A 17,058-nucleotide genomic window follows, 5' to 3' on the forward strand; every position below is an offset into this window, starting at 1 on the left:
TGTAAGGCAAAACACTCTCCTTTTGTTCTCTTTGTAAACCTTTGCTTTTGTACTCTATGTCTTGTTAAAATTTTTAGGAGGTTTGTTTATTTAAATAATTCAGCATCTACTCAAATTCTAAATCTTTCTTGTTATAGAAAAATAACAGGAATAACTGCACTTCAAAGGTCTGTAATGAATTTATCATCCCATTCATATAAGAGAACTGCCACAATACAAACCTTGACAAAAGACCATATGTCAGATGCTCTCATCCTAAATATGTTAGAAGAAATATAATGCCAAGGAAATAAGTTATAATATTTATAGAGGCTATTTTAGCTCTTCAGTGAACAGCAACTCCTAAGTTAAGCAATGTTTTTGGACAGAACCTGTTCAGCCACGGATTTAATTGCTGGGCTGAATCTGGGCTTCCATTTGACAGCTGAAAGGTTGTAATTCTTTTTAGTGCTTGGTATGAAAGTCTGGCTTATAAAAAAATGCCATCCAGAATCCTTACTGGGGCTGCTAAATACTACTGCAACATACACACTGAGTGGTGAGGTCAGATAATAATGCATCTGGGGAGCATACAGCAACAAAAGGCACAAATCTGATGGCTCATAAGAGCACTAATTAAAATTAGACATAAAAATAAAATACACCAGCCTTATCCATGATTTCCATTTTAGAATCTTGGCTACTCTATACCCATTGCAACAGGCTGGGAAATAGAATGAAAGGAAGACCATCAGATTATCTGAAATCCTTAAGAGGGTGAATAAGGAACCCTCTCTTTTCCTGACTCCCAGTCCAGTGAGGAGCTCTGTCCCCATCTCCCTCATTAGTAATTATTTCCTGTGCAGGAGGACTAAATCCCAGGTCTACAGAAAGAAGCTGTGCATGGTGACAATGAATTTCTCATCTCTCCCACTTAATTTGCAGTGCAGAGTTAAGCATCACTGTGGTTGGGGCACTCATGCCCCCGAATTTCCCTTCTAAAATCAGACCATGCAAAACATCAGTCAGGGACTGAGCTGGTGTTTTAATAAGACCCCATCAGTGAGAGTACTTGGTCTGGATGGAAAGACCTGAGCTGGCTTCTCACTTCTGGCTGAGAGGGATGAAATTCAGATCCCCTCTTTCTGAGGAAAAACAATCTAATCACAAACTGAGCAGCCATGCTTTTTGGGGAATCTTATTCTTGACTTTTTCTGCTCCAAGTGTCCTATAATGAAGTTACTAACCAGTAAACCAGACAATGCCTGACTTTACAGCCTCGTGGGGAGGTCATGCCCCCAGACAAGGGGCACCCCACGCACAGGTTTTGTCTTAGTGTAACCATTTTACTTCAAAGAGTCACTGATGGACTCTACCCCACACGAGGGGTGTGTGCTCTCCCCTGGACAGATATCATGTGGGAACCCCAAGTGGGTGCAGTGACACCCTGCTTCTTCCCCCCTTGCTAAGGTGGCCTCATCAGCAGCCCCTTGTTCCCACAGAACAATAAGGATTTGGGCTAAGGGAATGCCTCCGTGGCTGCAACTAAGGCAGCTTAATTTTAAAACTGCATGCAGCTCACTTGGTTTCATTTTGCTTACACTTTGTTCTTATTATCTGGGCAAGTTACTCTACAGTTAAAGCCAAAAAAATATACCAGGAAAGATAAGAGGCTGCAAGTTAAGATCATTCATGCGTTCCTTTCATGGCAAGGCACATGTGAAGTGGGTGAGAGGACAAATGATAAGCAGAGTGAAAACTGCAATAGCAGCCTTGGTTTTGAATCTTCTGGAGGCTGCAGAAGAGTGTTGTTTTTTCAGATGGCATTTCTGAAGAAATCAATGTTTAATAATTGGAAATGTGGATTTGTAAATAGTATGGCAAATTGTAATTTACATATTTCCCAGGCAGATGAGAAGAGGTGTTTAAAGTAGCATTGATTGCATCAAGTCCCTGAGTTTTCTTTATACTTGCAAATTTCCAAGGACAATCAAAGGGAACAGGTGATTTTTATACAGGGTATATATATGTGTGTAAATATATATAAAAATGTATATATGTGTGTATAAATATATATATATACACACATATATATTTGTGTATATATGTGTGTAGCAGCATGTTGATTCCATAATGTATCCAAAATATTTGTAACTGAGCAAGGTAAAAATAGACATTTTCTCTCCCTCTCTTCCCTCACTGCTCACTCTCTGTGTTTACCTAGACTACAAACCATAACTACATTTGTTTGTCTAAAGGAAACTTGCACCTTCAGTGATTGATATCTAAGTATTTCTTTCAAGTCATTTCAAGTGGAGGATCTTGTGTGACTAAATGCTGATTTTTCATAGTCCCCAGGGGCTCAATTTATCTCTCATTGAAGTCAATGGGAATCTGTTACTGACTTCAGTAAGAGTTGGGTCAGCTCTTAGTACTTCCTTTAAGTATCTTACTCTTTACTTATAAAAAGTCATTGACAAATTTTGGTATGAGACAAAATTTGGCAGGCTTTTACAAAGTGGAAAAGATGGGAAGGGGTGTAGGAAGGGGGGGATCTGTGAGAACAGAGCTTTGCTTGCCATTAAATGGATGAAATCATAAAGGTACCATGAAAGAGATATAATGTACACTTGTCTAGAGAGCAACTACTTTATCTGGCCTATCATTTGGCTTGTTCAGTGGAAGCAGTGGATTTGCTTTATTCAGTCTAGTTGAAGATGAGATTCTTTCATATGTGGGATCTCTTTTCCTCATTGATTACTATCTGGATGTACCCAAAGAGACAGAAACTGTAATTACAGGCTGTTGTGCTTAGTCAGCTCCCATGCTGGTGCACAAAGTCCATCTGATTAAAAAAACCCAAAAAACACACACCAAAAAACCACCAAAACCTGAAAGGTTTCAGCAAGATGGAACTAAAGAGGTACTTGACTGAACCAGAGTCAGGTCCAGCTCTCAGCAAGAGAAAAGGGATGTTTGTAAAACTTGTCCCCTTCAAACCCCAGTTCTGCACTCCCAAAGCACTGCACATGATAATGACTCCCAACCTTGTGAAACATTTATTTCAGTAAAGTTCCAGTAAAGTTCATGGCAATTTCAAGCACCAGAATCTGGTCGTGAAATGTATGTCTTGCATCTCCTTTCAGTAATTTTATTAATGTCTCCATCTTATTAGCAGAGAAATGAGTAGTAAAATGACAGAAAGCAAAAGAGAAAATTAAAATTACTCATTTAAACTCAGGAAGCTGTCAGGGCAGAAGCAGAAGAAATTATGGAAGAAAAATCACTGGAAAAAGGGAACAGAAAGGGGGTTGACAGAATTCAGGGATACAGGGAGGACAAAAAAAGAGAAGTGAGAGGAGGAGAAACAGGGAAGTGGCAGAAGAAAAGGAGAAGGTGCTGTTTTAAGGAGATGGGAAAGAGGGCTATTGCTGAAACAAACCAAAAGAGAGCAGGAAATGGGAGCATCTAAAAAGGACATAATAAACAGAGAATAAATGGATTTAGAGGGATTATCAGGTAGTGACAGAAACAGGCAATAAGAAAAGAAAGGTAAGCTGAGGAGAGAAAAGCAAGGAGCAAGTGAGTTTTGTCTTTGGTGTCAAAGAACAAAAGAAGTTTAAATAGTGCACTCATTTTCCTGCACAAGGAAATACCACTTGAGTAAGAGAGTACCAGAATTTGCCCCTGATTTTGTGTTTTTAATTCACTTCAATTTTTGCACCTCTTAGCCCCATAGAGATCCAAACCTTCCAGAGTGAATTTGATCTTCACTACTCTGTGCTTGGGGTTATGATTTTTTTTAGTCACTTTTGTTTCAGAAACTCTTGGAAGTAGCCCACAGATGCCCAAGAGGTCCCCAGATGGCAGCTGAAAAGTCCTGGACTTGGTGGGGATGGCTGATGCTACTTGTACTGCATTTCACTCCCATAGTTAAAGCAGCAGTAATCTAACCTCAGGAAAAAAAAAAAAAACAGTCCCAAGTTTCAACTTCAGATTCAGATGGGAAAATCATCTCAAAAGCAGTGTGTGTTTTGAGGAACAGGGGAGTCTTACCACATAGATTCAGACCTGAACGTACCACATAGCCCTAATAGAAATAAAGAATACTTTTTCTTGAGCGGTGAAAAAAAAAAACCAACTGATTTTATGCTGATATTACATGACAACTGAGTTCTGGAAACCTCTTTCTCATAGTTTTGCCCTGCAGAGAAAAATTTGACCTATCAGAGTAACAGTAAATTCTAAACTTAAGACAATTAAAACCACAAAGCACACAGACAGGTTTTACTCGAGATATCACTTCATGTTTTAGTTATTTACATCTTGTTATATTTTCATCAGACCAAATAGCTTTAATGGAACTGCATGACCACAAACCTACACAGGATCTGGATGGAACACAGGGATTTTAATCACGTTGCTCTGACTGACATCCTACATTTTCAAAGATGTTAAGATAGGAGAAAGCATAGGAGTAAGCCGAAAACTTTTGGTGTAAGGATCTTACTCTGTGTAATGATGTCTATAGCTCTGTTTAGCAAAGAGACACATATTTTAGTTTTAATCAAATACCCACAACATATGAAGTAGTGCCAAGGGATATGGAAGCAGGATTTGGTCAGGAAAAGGTAAAGGAAAGAATTCTTTACACTAGAGACTTACAGAGAGCTGCAGGGACCACATTGTGGGGTGGTGTTCAGCCTAAAATCTCTGCAGAAAGAGAAAACCCAATGCATGTCAGTCTTCTGGTGAAGAGCTGCTGTACCTGGCTTAAGGGAAAGCAGAAATAATGAACATGAATGTCACCTTTGTGAAATTAATGCTGTTTCAGGGGAACTGTCCTCTGAAGTTTGTGAGAAAAAGAGAGAAATTAAATGGAAAAGGATCTGTAAATGTTCAGAGGCAGGCAAATCAAGGATATTTTATGAGAAGGAAAATGAAACTGGCAAAGAATATCAGAGCATTTGGTGCCTGTACTGTGTTTTACTTTAACCTCCTGATAGTCTTATTAATTTCTCCCTCTTTTTTTCTTTTTTAAAATTTTTTAATTAATTTTTTTTTTGTTATTGTCATCCTACAACACTACGGCAGCCAAATTAGCTTTGATTTTAAAGGGGAAGAAGAAAAAAAAGTTATACAATGGAACTGGGTTATTTTTCACTGTGGTTTCATTTTCTTTTTTTCACTGAAGAATTTCAAGCCAGGACATGTTTCAGTGGCTTAATCTTAAATGCACACGGGAACAGTCTCTCTGTTTGCTTTGCAGGGAGGGGCTGGCTCACTTCAGGAGTAGTCCAAGAATGAACACAACTGGTTTGCTGACAGTTTTTAGTACATGAGTGTAGCTCATGGGCAATAATGATACCAGCAGTGGTGAATCAGTATAGTATAGCAAACAAACCTCTTGGGTTTAGTTTTGAATAAGGCAGTAAAATTTCAAAACAAAATATTCATCTGCCTACTTGGTGAAGTGTTGTGATTGAGTAGATGTCAGCGACCCTTAAACAATGGGGTAACAACATTTGGATTTCCAAGGTATTTCTACCCACACTGGATGAGAAAGCTGCTTTCCCCCCTCCCCTTCATTGTTCTGTGACATTGCTCTGCTTAGCCAAAACAACTAAATAAATTCCCACTTCTGGTACAGCTAACTGAATAGGAACAGACAGCTGCTAAATCTTGGTCAGAATTACAGCAGGCACCTGGTCACAGCCACTAAAACTGATGTTGCTAACACGTTTCCACCATAACTTCATGCTGAGAACTTTCCAACCAATTATCTGTTGGTAAGAAATTTTCCACATTTGGCCTCTGCTTGAGAGGGATTTTTTTTCTTCTAGGCTTGAGAAAAACGATGCCAGCTGTTCCTGAACACGGCATGAATTATAAAATTATGCCTCTGAAGTGAAAAAAACTTCTCATGATGCACCAAGCTGAAATGTCAAGCTTACTCTAGCCCCTCTGAAGGGCGAAGTTTTCACCTGGCATTATGCTTGATGTTGATTTACCTAGATTAATAATGAAAAAGCCATAAACATGTTCTGAAAGAGCTGAGAATGATTTATCTGGAGGTGAGTGAAAAAGAAAAGCCTGCAGCTTGCATGAGCTGTAAATGCAGAGCTGCCAGGTAGGTCAGAGGAGCTCCCTCCTGCCCTCTGCAATGTGCACGTCACTGTTTGAGGACAGGGAGCAACCACACCTTCCACCTGAGGAAAGGAGGAAAGCCAACGTCACTACTCCAGGCTCCTTCCCTTCCACACCAGTTTGGGGCTTTTTGCTGTGTTGGCTTTTTTTTCTTTTTCTTTTTTCTTTTCTTTTTTTTTTTTTTTTTTATAAGCAGAGAATTAAATTTGAGCTTGCAAAGTTGAGCATGCCAGCACTGGAACATTCAGAAAGCCGAGATTACTACTTCTGTCTGTGTGGCCAATATGTCAGTTTATGTATATGCATATACAGGCACATATGCAGAAGGGGAGAAGATAGAGAGGGACTCTCAAACCATTATTAGAAATCTGTATTCTAGATAAAATGCCCCAAGCAATATAATACATCCCAAATATGCCACTTAAGATATATTACCTATTATTGAAATACAGCCACACTGAACAACATGAAAATAATTAACTAGTACTTAACTTGATCAAAGTATACATTTTATATATAAAGGTATATATTTTATATTGGTTTAGTTAGGATATGCCCAAGCTTGAAATGTCCTGATCTTTCCATGCTTATCACAGACACCTGAAGTTTGTCTTAATAACAAGTTTGTATGTATTTTGTATGGAATATTACTGAACCGGGCAAAGCTGTGAATGTCTCTGTAAGCCTTCTGTATCTCTCCTGAGTAAATTTTTTTTTTTTTCTGACACATCTTGTTTGCTAGCACTTTAGGGGCTGTTAAAAGGTAATTTTTGTCGTTTAGCAAACTAGAAAGCAATGGAAAAAAAAAACGAACTAACAAAAAACTCTTCAGAGACACCAATGTATTTCTCTCTCTCTCCAATAGAGACTCTCTGGTTTTCCATGAAATCGTAAGGAAATCGCGTGGTTGTATTTTACTGAAAGTTTTTTAAACAAGCAAACAAACAAACAAAAAACAACCCAACCCCACCACAAGCAACCCCCCATTAGTTATTTTTATCTTTCTATCTTTTAAATGAACCCTAAATTGAACATTTATCTGTCATTTTAAGCAGAAGGGGGGGAGGGGTGGTGAGAAGAGGGAGAGAGTTAAACAATTACGTTCGGTAGAATAAGGTTACAATTTTCGGTACTTTCGAAAACTACACTATCTCCTTTCCTCTTCTCCTCCCCGTGAGGAGTTAGATTTACTCTCAGCAGCAAAACGGCCCGGAGAAAGAACCTCCTCCGGAGCTTTAATTAAAGAGAGAGAGGAAAAAAAAAAAAAAAAAAAAAAAAGAAGGAAAAAAAAAAGGAAAAGAAAAATTAAAAAAAGAAGGGTGGTGGTTGTGGAGGGAAAGAAGGTGCGAGGAGAGAATCTGCCCGGTGCCGAGGGATGCTGCTCCGTGGGGGTCCTGCGATGCCGCCTGGGAGCGGAGCGCTCCGCGCCGCTCCGCGCCGCCTCGGCGGGGAAGCCTTGCATCACCGCCACGGGCTGCGCTTCCCTCCTCCCTCTCTTTCGGGGAGGCTATTAATAGCATGACATCAGCCCGAGACTCGCCGCCAGAGTAAATACCAGCTCGGCTATATAAGGGAGGTGATGCAACCGAAGCGAGAGGCAGAGGAGCGGGGAGCGGCGAGAGCTGCTCTCCCGGAGGAGAAGGAGGCAGCCTAGAAGAGGGTTCGGCCAGCGGTGCGGCAGCGCAGCGGGGTGGGTGCGGAGCCCCTTTCCTTCGGCCGGGAAAGCAGCGGGAAGGTAGGTGGAAGTGGGAGGGGAGACGCTGAGACTCTCCGTGCCGGCGGCTCCGGGGAGGCTGAACTCCGAGGGATGCCGTCCCGCCGCGGAGCGATGCCCGCCGCGGGCTCGGCGGGCCCCGGAGAGGAAAAGTTTCGCCGCCGGAGCCAAGCGCACCAAGCGGTGCCGCCGCCTCCCGTCAGCCGTGGGGAAAAGCCCCCCGTCCCGTCCCGGCACCTCCGTCCCCCGCGCCAGCGGCTCCTTCCCGGCGCTGCCATCTGAGGGGAAGCCCCTGCCCGGGAGAGCTTCCCAAGGCCAGGAGGGAGCCCGCCGAGCCCCGGCGCTCCCCGGGCCTGCTGCGCCGCTCGGCACCGCGCGGTGGCGGCCGCGGTGGCGGGACGGCGGCGGCCCCGGGAGCGGCCCCGGGGATGCGGGAGCGCGGCGGGTCGGCAGAGCCACCCCGGCGGGTCGGCAGAGGCTGAGGAGCTGTAGTGGGGCTGGCCAGGGCATTAGTAACCTCCCGGTGCCGTGCGTGTGTCTATCATGTGCACAGAAAATGCGCGGGGACGCGGTGCGTGAGCCAGGGACATTCACTTTTCCTTCTGCCCCCGTGTCTTGACATGAAAACGATCGGTTGCTGAACTGTTGCCTAATCAAATCAGGCGTCACACAACAGCAAAACTTGTTTCAGAGAACGAGTTTCCTGGTGGAAATCAGTTTTCCTCCTCGGAACGGCATTTGAGACGCTGGAGGCAGAAGAACAGGGGTTAGGGAACGATGTGGGATGTCAGAAAGCTTAAGGTCAACCAGCGTGCACAGAGGTTGTGAACTGTAATTGCTCTTAATGCTGTTTAAAATTAACCTCAATGGTTACCGGGGTTTATTGCATCAGCACCAGAGGAGAAGGAATTCACATGAAGAAATAAAACCAAGAGGCACAGTCAGCACTCTGCAGCTAATCAGAAAAGGCAAAACTAATATTAACACTAAAAAGGACTACTTTCAAAGAGGAATGCCCTCATATGCACAGTTAGGAAGTACGTCCTGAAATTAAAATATTGGCAGATGAGATGTAAATGTTCACTGTAGATGGAAGAAATCATCAGCAAAAGAAAGACAAAAAGTAGGTGGAGAACAAATGAATAAAGTTCTTTGAATCTACCTGAACTGAGAGGATATCATTAACAGAAAAGCTGTTCTCTCTGAAGAATTCCAAAACTAAAGTAATGAAGCATTAACTCCCTGGTAACAAGCTATGCCTTTCCAGTCAGGTCTGGGAATGTTCAGCACCTTCAAAGTCAGTAACTTCAGAAGGACTGAAACCAGCCTGCAGCTGAGATGCATGTGCATGGTCTAACACAGTAAACAGAGACCATGAAGTCCCAGATGTAACCACACTTTAAGGCTTAATATTCTTATTCCTACTGTTTTCCCAGCCTCTACAAACCCAGAGAAAGGAAGCCAATGCTCTTGATGGCTTTTAGACAGAGAGGTATAAGTACAGTTTTGTACATAAATTGGGGAAAAGGGAAGGTCAACCTGTTGCATTATTTTCAGAAACAAGATCTAATTTTCATTCCTGTAAACCATTTCTAGAAGCATGTTTGTTCCTCAGAAATTGGAAAATATCTACCTTGTTATGAAAAAGGAATATATCCAGCTGAGTGCACTCAATACAAGGCTGATTATTTCAATTTCTTTCCTGGTGGCTCATAATGATCTTGGTGGTAAACTGGAATTTTATCCTCCGAGGCACTGTCCAGGAGCCCTGCCCTAAGAAAGAGCCTCAGGAAAGCAAACTAGTGGCAAATAGCTCTGCAAAATAGGACTCTGCTTACAGCAGAAATCCTTACACAAGCCTCAGCCCCTTCGTAGGCCCTCACTTCCCTAAAGTCTGAATAAACAGAGATGCCTTTCAGGATGTCTGGAAGGTCAGTAAGCTACTCAGGCAGGACAGCAGCAAGTTTCTGTAGTCAAGGACACTTCTCCCTCTGTGCTTCCTCTCCCTGTGGGCATCTTCCCAGTCTTTTTTTTTTTTTTATACTAATGAATGACAGATGAGAGTACCTGAGGACATCAGAATAGGTTTTCACTGTTGCTCGTTTAACACAATTTCTCAGACACATTACTAAAACACGAACATTCTTGGTTTCTTCTGGTTCTGGTGCTGACCTCATCTAAAAGTTTGCCCAGACTGAAAAATAATTGAATAAATCACCAGTGCTGGAAAATTATTAGCCCAATTATTTTGTAGGCTGGAGAAAGAGTTTTACTGTTAATTTAAGATGCCTGGTTTGATTGCATTACACAGAATTACATTCACTGAATAAAGCCATTGCTGGGAACCAAGGAGACTGACATTCAGTGAAAATAGACAAGATTTCTGACAACCCTGAGGGGTTCAGTGTTGTCTGGAATTAGACTGTTCAAATGATTTGAATGGTTGAGTGTTGATAAATGATAAATAATGCTGAGGGAACTTTAGCTGGAAATTATAGGGCTGTTTCTGACTTGTTGGAAAAGAGTAACTGCTAGCTTTCTGAGATTATAGGATTAAACCGTGTCAGTACTTTGAATGTGACTCATGAGCAGGGGCTTTCTGAAAAGAATTACATAAATTTCCCAAGGTCTTTCTGAATAACAAATTGTTCCAAATAATTTCCTCATATTTAATAACCATGGGTGAAAAACCCCGGCCCCATCGAGGTCAACAGAAAAAGTCCTTCTGATTTCACTGGATTCAGGATTTCACCCTCAGACTTTTGGAAATCTTCAGCTTTTCTGTGGTTACTGGTTGAGGAAGAAGTGAGGAAGGTTCTGTGGCTGGAAATGACATTTTCTACCAAATGACAATTCACTGTCCTCACATTTTTATACTTACCTCACTTAGGGATGAAACAGATTCTACTCTCAACTGAACCAGTGTGGATTTACAGTATATTTTTAGATATCTCTCAGCAAAATCTGTCTTCTTGTCAAGGCACATGACCCCAAACATTTCTTGCTGGGTTACAGAAGTAGCATACAGGGAACTAATCATGTCTGGGTTGACCATATGAAAATTTAACTTATCCACACTGCTACCCTGAGGCAACTAGTTGCTTACCTGCACTAAGTTAATTACAATTGACTTCACTATAATTATTACACTTCTAATCCAGAGTAGAGAACACATAATTACATGTACTGCTATTAAAAAAACTCCCAAACTCTACACACCAAAGAAAGCTGAGAAACCAACATGGTAAAACCCAATTTAACACAGCATTTTATGACTAGGGGAAGCAATAGAGTCTTACACTTTGGATTTGCACTTTTTTGTCCCCTGGGCCACTCACAAAATACACTCAGCTTTCTTCTAGACCTCTCATCTCTGGGTGAGAGTTGGATTGTGTCGTGCAGAGCTGCATGCACTGGCTGGCTGGATTGCCCATGGTGTTAGGGTGGCTGACTGCTGAGATTTGCCTCTTTACTCCCTCCATGGGGTCACCAGCTTTCTCAAAGCACACAGGGGCCTCTCTCCCTCCCAAACTGACTAAAAAATTAATAAGAATTACTAAAAAGAGGAAAGTAGAGAGCACTGTTGAGTAGGTTCGTTTTCTTAGGAAAACTAGAAATGAGGCTCCTCCATGGGTATCAATTTGCATAATTCCCCTGAAGTCTCTTCAGTCACACTGTTTCATATCAGCAGGACATCTGACCATAAATATTTAAGAATTTCAAACCTCTTAGTTGAGGACACATGAGGATAGTTTCAGATTTTACAAGAGCAAAAAGAATGAAACAAAAGGCTTCACGTTTTTCATTACTCAGTCCCTCAGCTCAGCCTGTCCTTTGAAGCCCCAGAACACATATGAACTTTTAGCTTTGTACCAGCTCTTATTAATGATTTTTCATTAATTTATAACCAGATATAAAACTTTGTGTAAAATTGAGCATGATCATTTTGCATCAGATTCTATCTTGCTTAGCAGATTTCAGCTTCTAGGAGAACTCTGAGCTGTGCCTAAAATGTAGCTGAGATCAAGGTACGCTCTGCCCATTTGGAGATGCAATCTGTGGTGGTATAGATCCGAGGATGGAGATACTCTTAAACTCACTCTATGATTTTAATAATAATAATAATAATAATACTTCTTTGCTTTCTGATTTTTGTTTCTTACTGTTTTTCTCTTCCTATTCACTCAGTTCTCTTTGTGAGCCATTGCCAGTTTAAAACTTTGATTTATACATACATATAGACATCATTTTCCATATTAAGTTTCAGAAAGGCCTAGATATTTTGTGATGTGCTAATACTAGAATTATTTTTAAACATCTTGAAGTTAATATGAAGTAGAAGCTTTTCCTAGTGACCACATTCTTAACTGCCTGACTCTAGTGAGATCGGTGTAGATGAAGACTATGGACTGAAGCAATGCAAGAAATAGAGTATTATTTTGCATTATTGAAGATACCTCTGAGAGATATTTACTTTTCTCAAGTCGTTGAAAGGTTTTTTCTTATCTCTTTTTACCTTTCAGCAAAATGATGGTCCAACACTCAGGCCAGGTATCTGCATTAGAAGTCAGCGCCTCCGCAATTGTTCCCACTTTGTCCCCTGCAGGGTCACTGGGGTTTGATGATTTCACAAATTTAACCCCACTGGTGAAAGAGGAACTGAGGTTTGCCATTCAGAATAAGCGTCAGTACCACAGGATGTCTTCTACATTGGACACAGTGACAGTCTCTGAAAGGCCAATTGAAACATCAATCATGAAAACAGAGGTATGATTTTTAAACAGCATTTCAGTGTGAATGATTAATTCTCTAATAAAACTTCACCACAAGACCAATAATATGTCAGACAAGTGACTCCACTATACTTGATCCTATTAAGCTTGCTACTTGGCTTTCTGTTAGGTGCTCCTGGGAAGCCCTCTGGTATTTCTCATTTCAACTGAGGCCTTTACTTGGGTATTTTATCTTTGATTATAAACTAAGGACAGTATTTTACAGATACTACAGCAAGTGCTAATCTGCTTTCCCTGTCTACTTATGGCAAACTTTGAGTAGCTCAGAGGCTTTAATTCGGTGTGGACAGTGCAGCAGGAGCCATGTGGACTATGCTGAGGTAGACATAACCATGCTATGTCCACACTAGGTTTTTACTTTAAGAGTCTCTGTGGGAAACAGTCCTCTTGTAAAGAAAAGAAATAGCTTAAGTTAAGGAAACAGCTACACCTGGGTCTGAGCCTTCACAGAAAACAAAACAAAGCTTGAAGAAGTGTGTCAATATCCCCTTTTATGTGCTGCCTTTAGCTTGCTGCACTCTCAGGGCTTCATTCATGCCACAGCCTCTGGTCTGCTCCCCATGCCCTTGCTTCTTTTCCTCCTTGAGAAGTGGAAAAGAAATGAAGGTGTGGGAGACCAGTTTTCTGAGTACCATTGATTTAAAAAGATCCAGCACATGGATTACATCCATGCAAACTCCAGGTGTGTTTTCATTGACAGAATATTCCAATGGAGTTACTACCATTTTACTGTATGGCAGGCAAGGTCACAATCACATCCTTATGTAGCTCGCGATGTGATCACTGAAAACACTATCCACATTGCTTTAAAAATGCAGAAGTTATCAAAGTATAGGTCAAGTATTTTCAATATCTTATGAATTTTGTGTATCTGTTTTTATGGGATAGTTTTCTCCTGAAGAAGATGAAAGAAAAAAGCGAAGAAGGGAAAGGAACAAAATTGCTGCTGCAAAATGCCGAAACAAAAAGAAGGAAAAAACAGAATGTTTGCAGAAAGTAAGTGACTGGCATGAATTGTTCTTAATCTGTCATCCTGCCAGGATCTCAACAGGCAGCTCAGGGGCGCTCATAGTAGGAAATACAGAAAGAGTTCAACCAAAATCCTGTAAACGAATCAAAACATTAGTTACCAAAAAATGAACATTCCATATACATTAAATAAAACCTGGTTGCAACTAGAAAAGTGAAAGAATGGTAGGGGTTAAAAAGAGATTAATATTTCAGTGACCGATCTTGCCTATGGCAATATGAATGCATACACTGAACATAAAGAGGAGTAAATTCTCATTTCATATAATACTGATTATGGAGTTAAAGAGCCTAAAAACACTAACAAGTAATATCCACTTTCTTTATAAAATGAGGGGCATAGGAACTTAGTCCTAAAGTCCCTCTTTTAAGATCCCAGTAGTATTTTCACCGGCTCTGCCACAATACTAAACCATATTGCAGCAGCATCAGGCCTGTCTTTGTTCCCATGTGCAGGGGTGGGAGGAAAAAAAGCCACATCCTTACTTTGTTAGCTTAACAGGGGTTACAGATATGTGATATGATGTTCTAGAGAGTTAATAAGAAGTATAGATATTTTGGGGTAAATGTTAGACCCAAAAAGTTCAGAATAATTTTGCAGAAGGTAGCTGCAGTGCTTTGAATGCCTGCTCTTGTAAATCAATACAAATCTGATTTTTTTAACTTGTTACATTCAGTTCAGAAAGTGATTTATTCTTTTCTAAGACTATTTTCAACTAGGGTATGTATAGTTCCACCATTAGCACAATAAGACCATACAGATTGTTTCTCAGCTAGCCATATGCTCTTCCACCAATAAGAGACTGCAACCTTGCTTAGAAAAACTTTCCAATTAACTATTTGAAATAGTTTAATAGTTGTGTCTGTCCTTTGTGACTAGGAATCAGAAAAGCTGGAAACTATCAATGCAGAATTAAAAGCCCAGATTGAAGAGCTAAAGAATGAGAAGCAGCATTTGATATACATGCTAAATCTTCACAGGCCCACTTGTATAGTTCGGGCACAAAACGGAAGGACACCTGAAGATGAGAGGAATCTTTTTATTCAACAGATCAAAGAAGGCACGTTACAAGGTTAAGTGATATGGCGAATGTGGAAGTATTTATAATGTTTATAACAACTACCAGAATCCACGAAGGACATGACATAACGTGTAGGATTCTATTAGTCAAGAACCTTTAGGAAGGGCAGATTGCTTTCTTAAGCAGAAAGGATCGTTTTGGCTTGACAGTGAATCTTTTTCTTGGAAGATCTGGTCTCAATCAAATTGAAGAGTCTTCTGCCTCAAACATAGGTTTTGCACCTCTCATACTTGCTGTTCCTAGGAGCTACAGACAACAGCTTCAGAAGTTTTAGCTCTCTGCTAGTATACAGTATCTGCACTCACAACGTTTGTGCTAGAACACTATGACTTTCCATGATGCACATGGTACAGACAGCCATGCTGGAGGGACACTACTTTTTCGTGTTGCTGGTAGGGAAAGCAGACTGAGAGTATTTTTAAAGTTTTGAAGTTTCCAGGGGGAGTTTCTGGCAGAATGTACTGATCCATAATGTTGCGTTCTAACCTAATACAGACACACACAAACACACACAAAAAATCTAGTTCCAACTAAGCTTTGTCATAGTTTTTTTCACAACACTTGTGTGGGTTTTCACTATGACTCATCTCAGAGACTATATTTGAAAAGCCTGGTAGGTGCGACAAAGAAATGTTTCTTGTAAAATGCTCATGTAGCTAAGTTTGTATTTATGGAACCCCACCTACTATCCTTTGGGGACTACTGTTTTTCCCTTGAACTGGTGAAGAGCAGCTTGTACCACCACTTGGTGACTCAGTGAATTGGACCCACTGGAAAGAGGAGACTGACTACAGAGGGATATTGATAGGGGGTTTGCCCAATTAAAGAACTCCAGGTTCTTGAATCATGAACAGTTTTTAAAAAAGATTCCTCTAGGATCTAACCCTAAAAGCCTTAACTTATGCTATTAACCCTCAGCTGTTTAACCATGGAAGAGATTCCATGGACTTCAGTGGGTCTGCTTATGCAGATGGCTCTTATGGGCATAAGAGCTTGACAAAGCTTTCTCCATTCTGATCAGGACTACTTCCTTTTACCAAGTGTCTCAGAGTGAAAAAATATGATTTCAGCTACTCTTATATTACATTTGAGTGGCACCTACAGTCAGGCAGAAGTGTTACTTAGAATCTAAAGGAAGAAAGTTTTGATGTAATCAATAGTTGGTTTTATTTTTTATTAAATACTAACTTTAGATGTTTTTGAATTGGTAGAAGAGCTGCTGGACAAGACAATTGGAGCTATGAGTGTTTAAATTCTGATGTTTCTGTGAAATTCTCAGACTGTTTAATCCTATAAAATATATCCTTACAGTTTTTTTGTAAAAGAAAATATCCTTATTTATCACTAATATCATAATGACTAGAGTTAATAAACACTGCAAGCAAGATAAAACTGAAAACACAAGTGTTGTGCTGTCTTTTTACTTTTATCTCTTGGTGTTTAATATTATATATTCCTAAACTTCACCAGTTGTATTTTAGACACCAGAACTAAAGCACTTGTCCTTCATCTTTTCCACAGATGAGGCACCAAGTACCTTGAATGACTGGGTGCAGAGATTATATCTTCCAAAATTCTGTACCTCAGTCAGTGGTGTCTAGCTGTTCAATGTCACAATTTAAATGAAGCAGACAGTAAGAACAGAGCTTATAGTGCATAATATTTTACACCAGTGTTGATATTGTCTTTTTGTTCTAAAGGCTAAACCTTAAGATACCTCAGCCATAAGCTTCTTACCCTACAAGTCCCAGACAAGTCTATCAGATATCATACCTGATCCTTATATGATCATTATATTCTGCAACAGAACTTCTTAGTACATTTTCCTAAGATCTGGATATATTGTAATGTCCTATATCATGTTTTAAAGATATGTGCTTCATGTATCTGAAAAGTGAATGTATTACAAAGATGACATACAAGGTCCTATTCTGTCCTGAGAATCCCTTGTCTTTCTATATGTTGGGAGGAACTGCCATTAAAGAGTTGTATCCAAGGCCTGTCAGCAGAGTTTGTAGCCTCTGCTGGGACTTCCCTGGCTTAGAGGGCAAGTTCCATAGGGAATTGGGCCAGCTGTTTGTCAGGTAATGGATACACATGACGTGTGTTACCATACACTTGTCAAACAATGTTCAATGGTATTTGACTTCTGCAATGTGGGAATACAAATCCGAGGCAGCATCCCAGGATGGGTCACCTCGGCTTTGCCCTTTGCACATCAAATACCAGCAGACAAATCCGTTTGCTTCCTATACTGTTATAAAGTGTTACAACAGAGACTAGAATCTAAATGACAGAATTAATGTGTCTCCTT

At 40.6% G+C, this 17,058-nt stretch overlaps 1 protein-coding gene across 2 annotated transcripts; it reads left to right on the top strand.

The window, feature by feature from the left end:
* The first annotated feature begins 7,773 nt into the window (after window positions 1-7,773).
* On the top strand, window positions 7,774-16,143 carry ATF3 (activating transcription factor 3). 2 transcript variants are annotated; one of them, XM_030447839.1, is made up of 4 exons: window positions 7,774-7,861; window positions 12,364-12,607; window positions 13,522-13,629; window positions 14,543-16,143. In XM_030447839.1, exons 2-4 carry the CDS (start codon window positions 12,368-12,370, stop codon window positions 14,738-14,740), a joined length of 546 nt encoding a protein of 181 aa, XP_030303699.1. In that variant the 5' UTR covers window positions 7,774-7,861; window positions 12,364-12,367; the 3' UTR covers window positions 14,741-16,143. The 2 variants fall into 2 exon arrangements, with proteins under 2 accessions (XP_030303699.1, XP_030303700.1); XM_030447840.1 differs by having other exon boundaries at window positions 12,447-12,607.
* Window positions 16,144-17,058: the final 915 nt, after the last annotated feature.

Source organism: Calypte anna, chromosome 3 (assembly GCF_003957555.1).
Source record: "Calypte anna isolate BGI_N300 chromosome 3, bCalAnn1_v1.p, whole genome shotgun sequence".
NCBI lineage: Eukaryota > Metazoa > Chordata > Aves > Apodiformes > Trochilidae > Calypte > Calypte anna.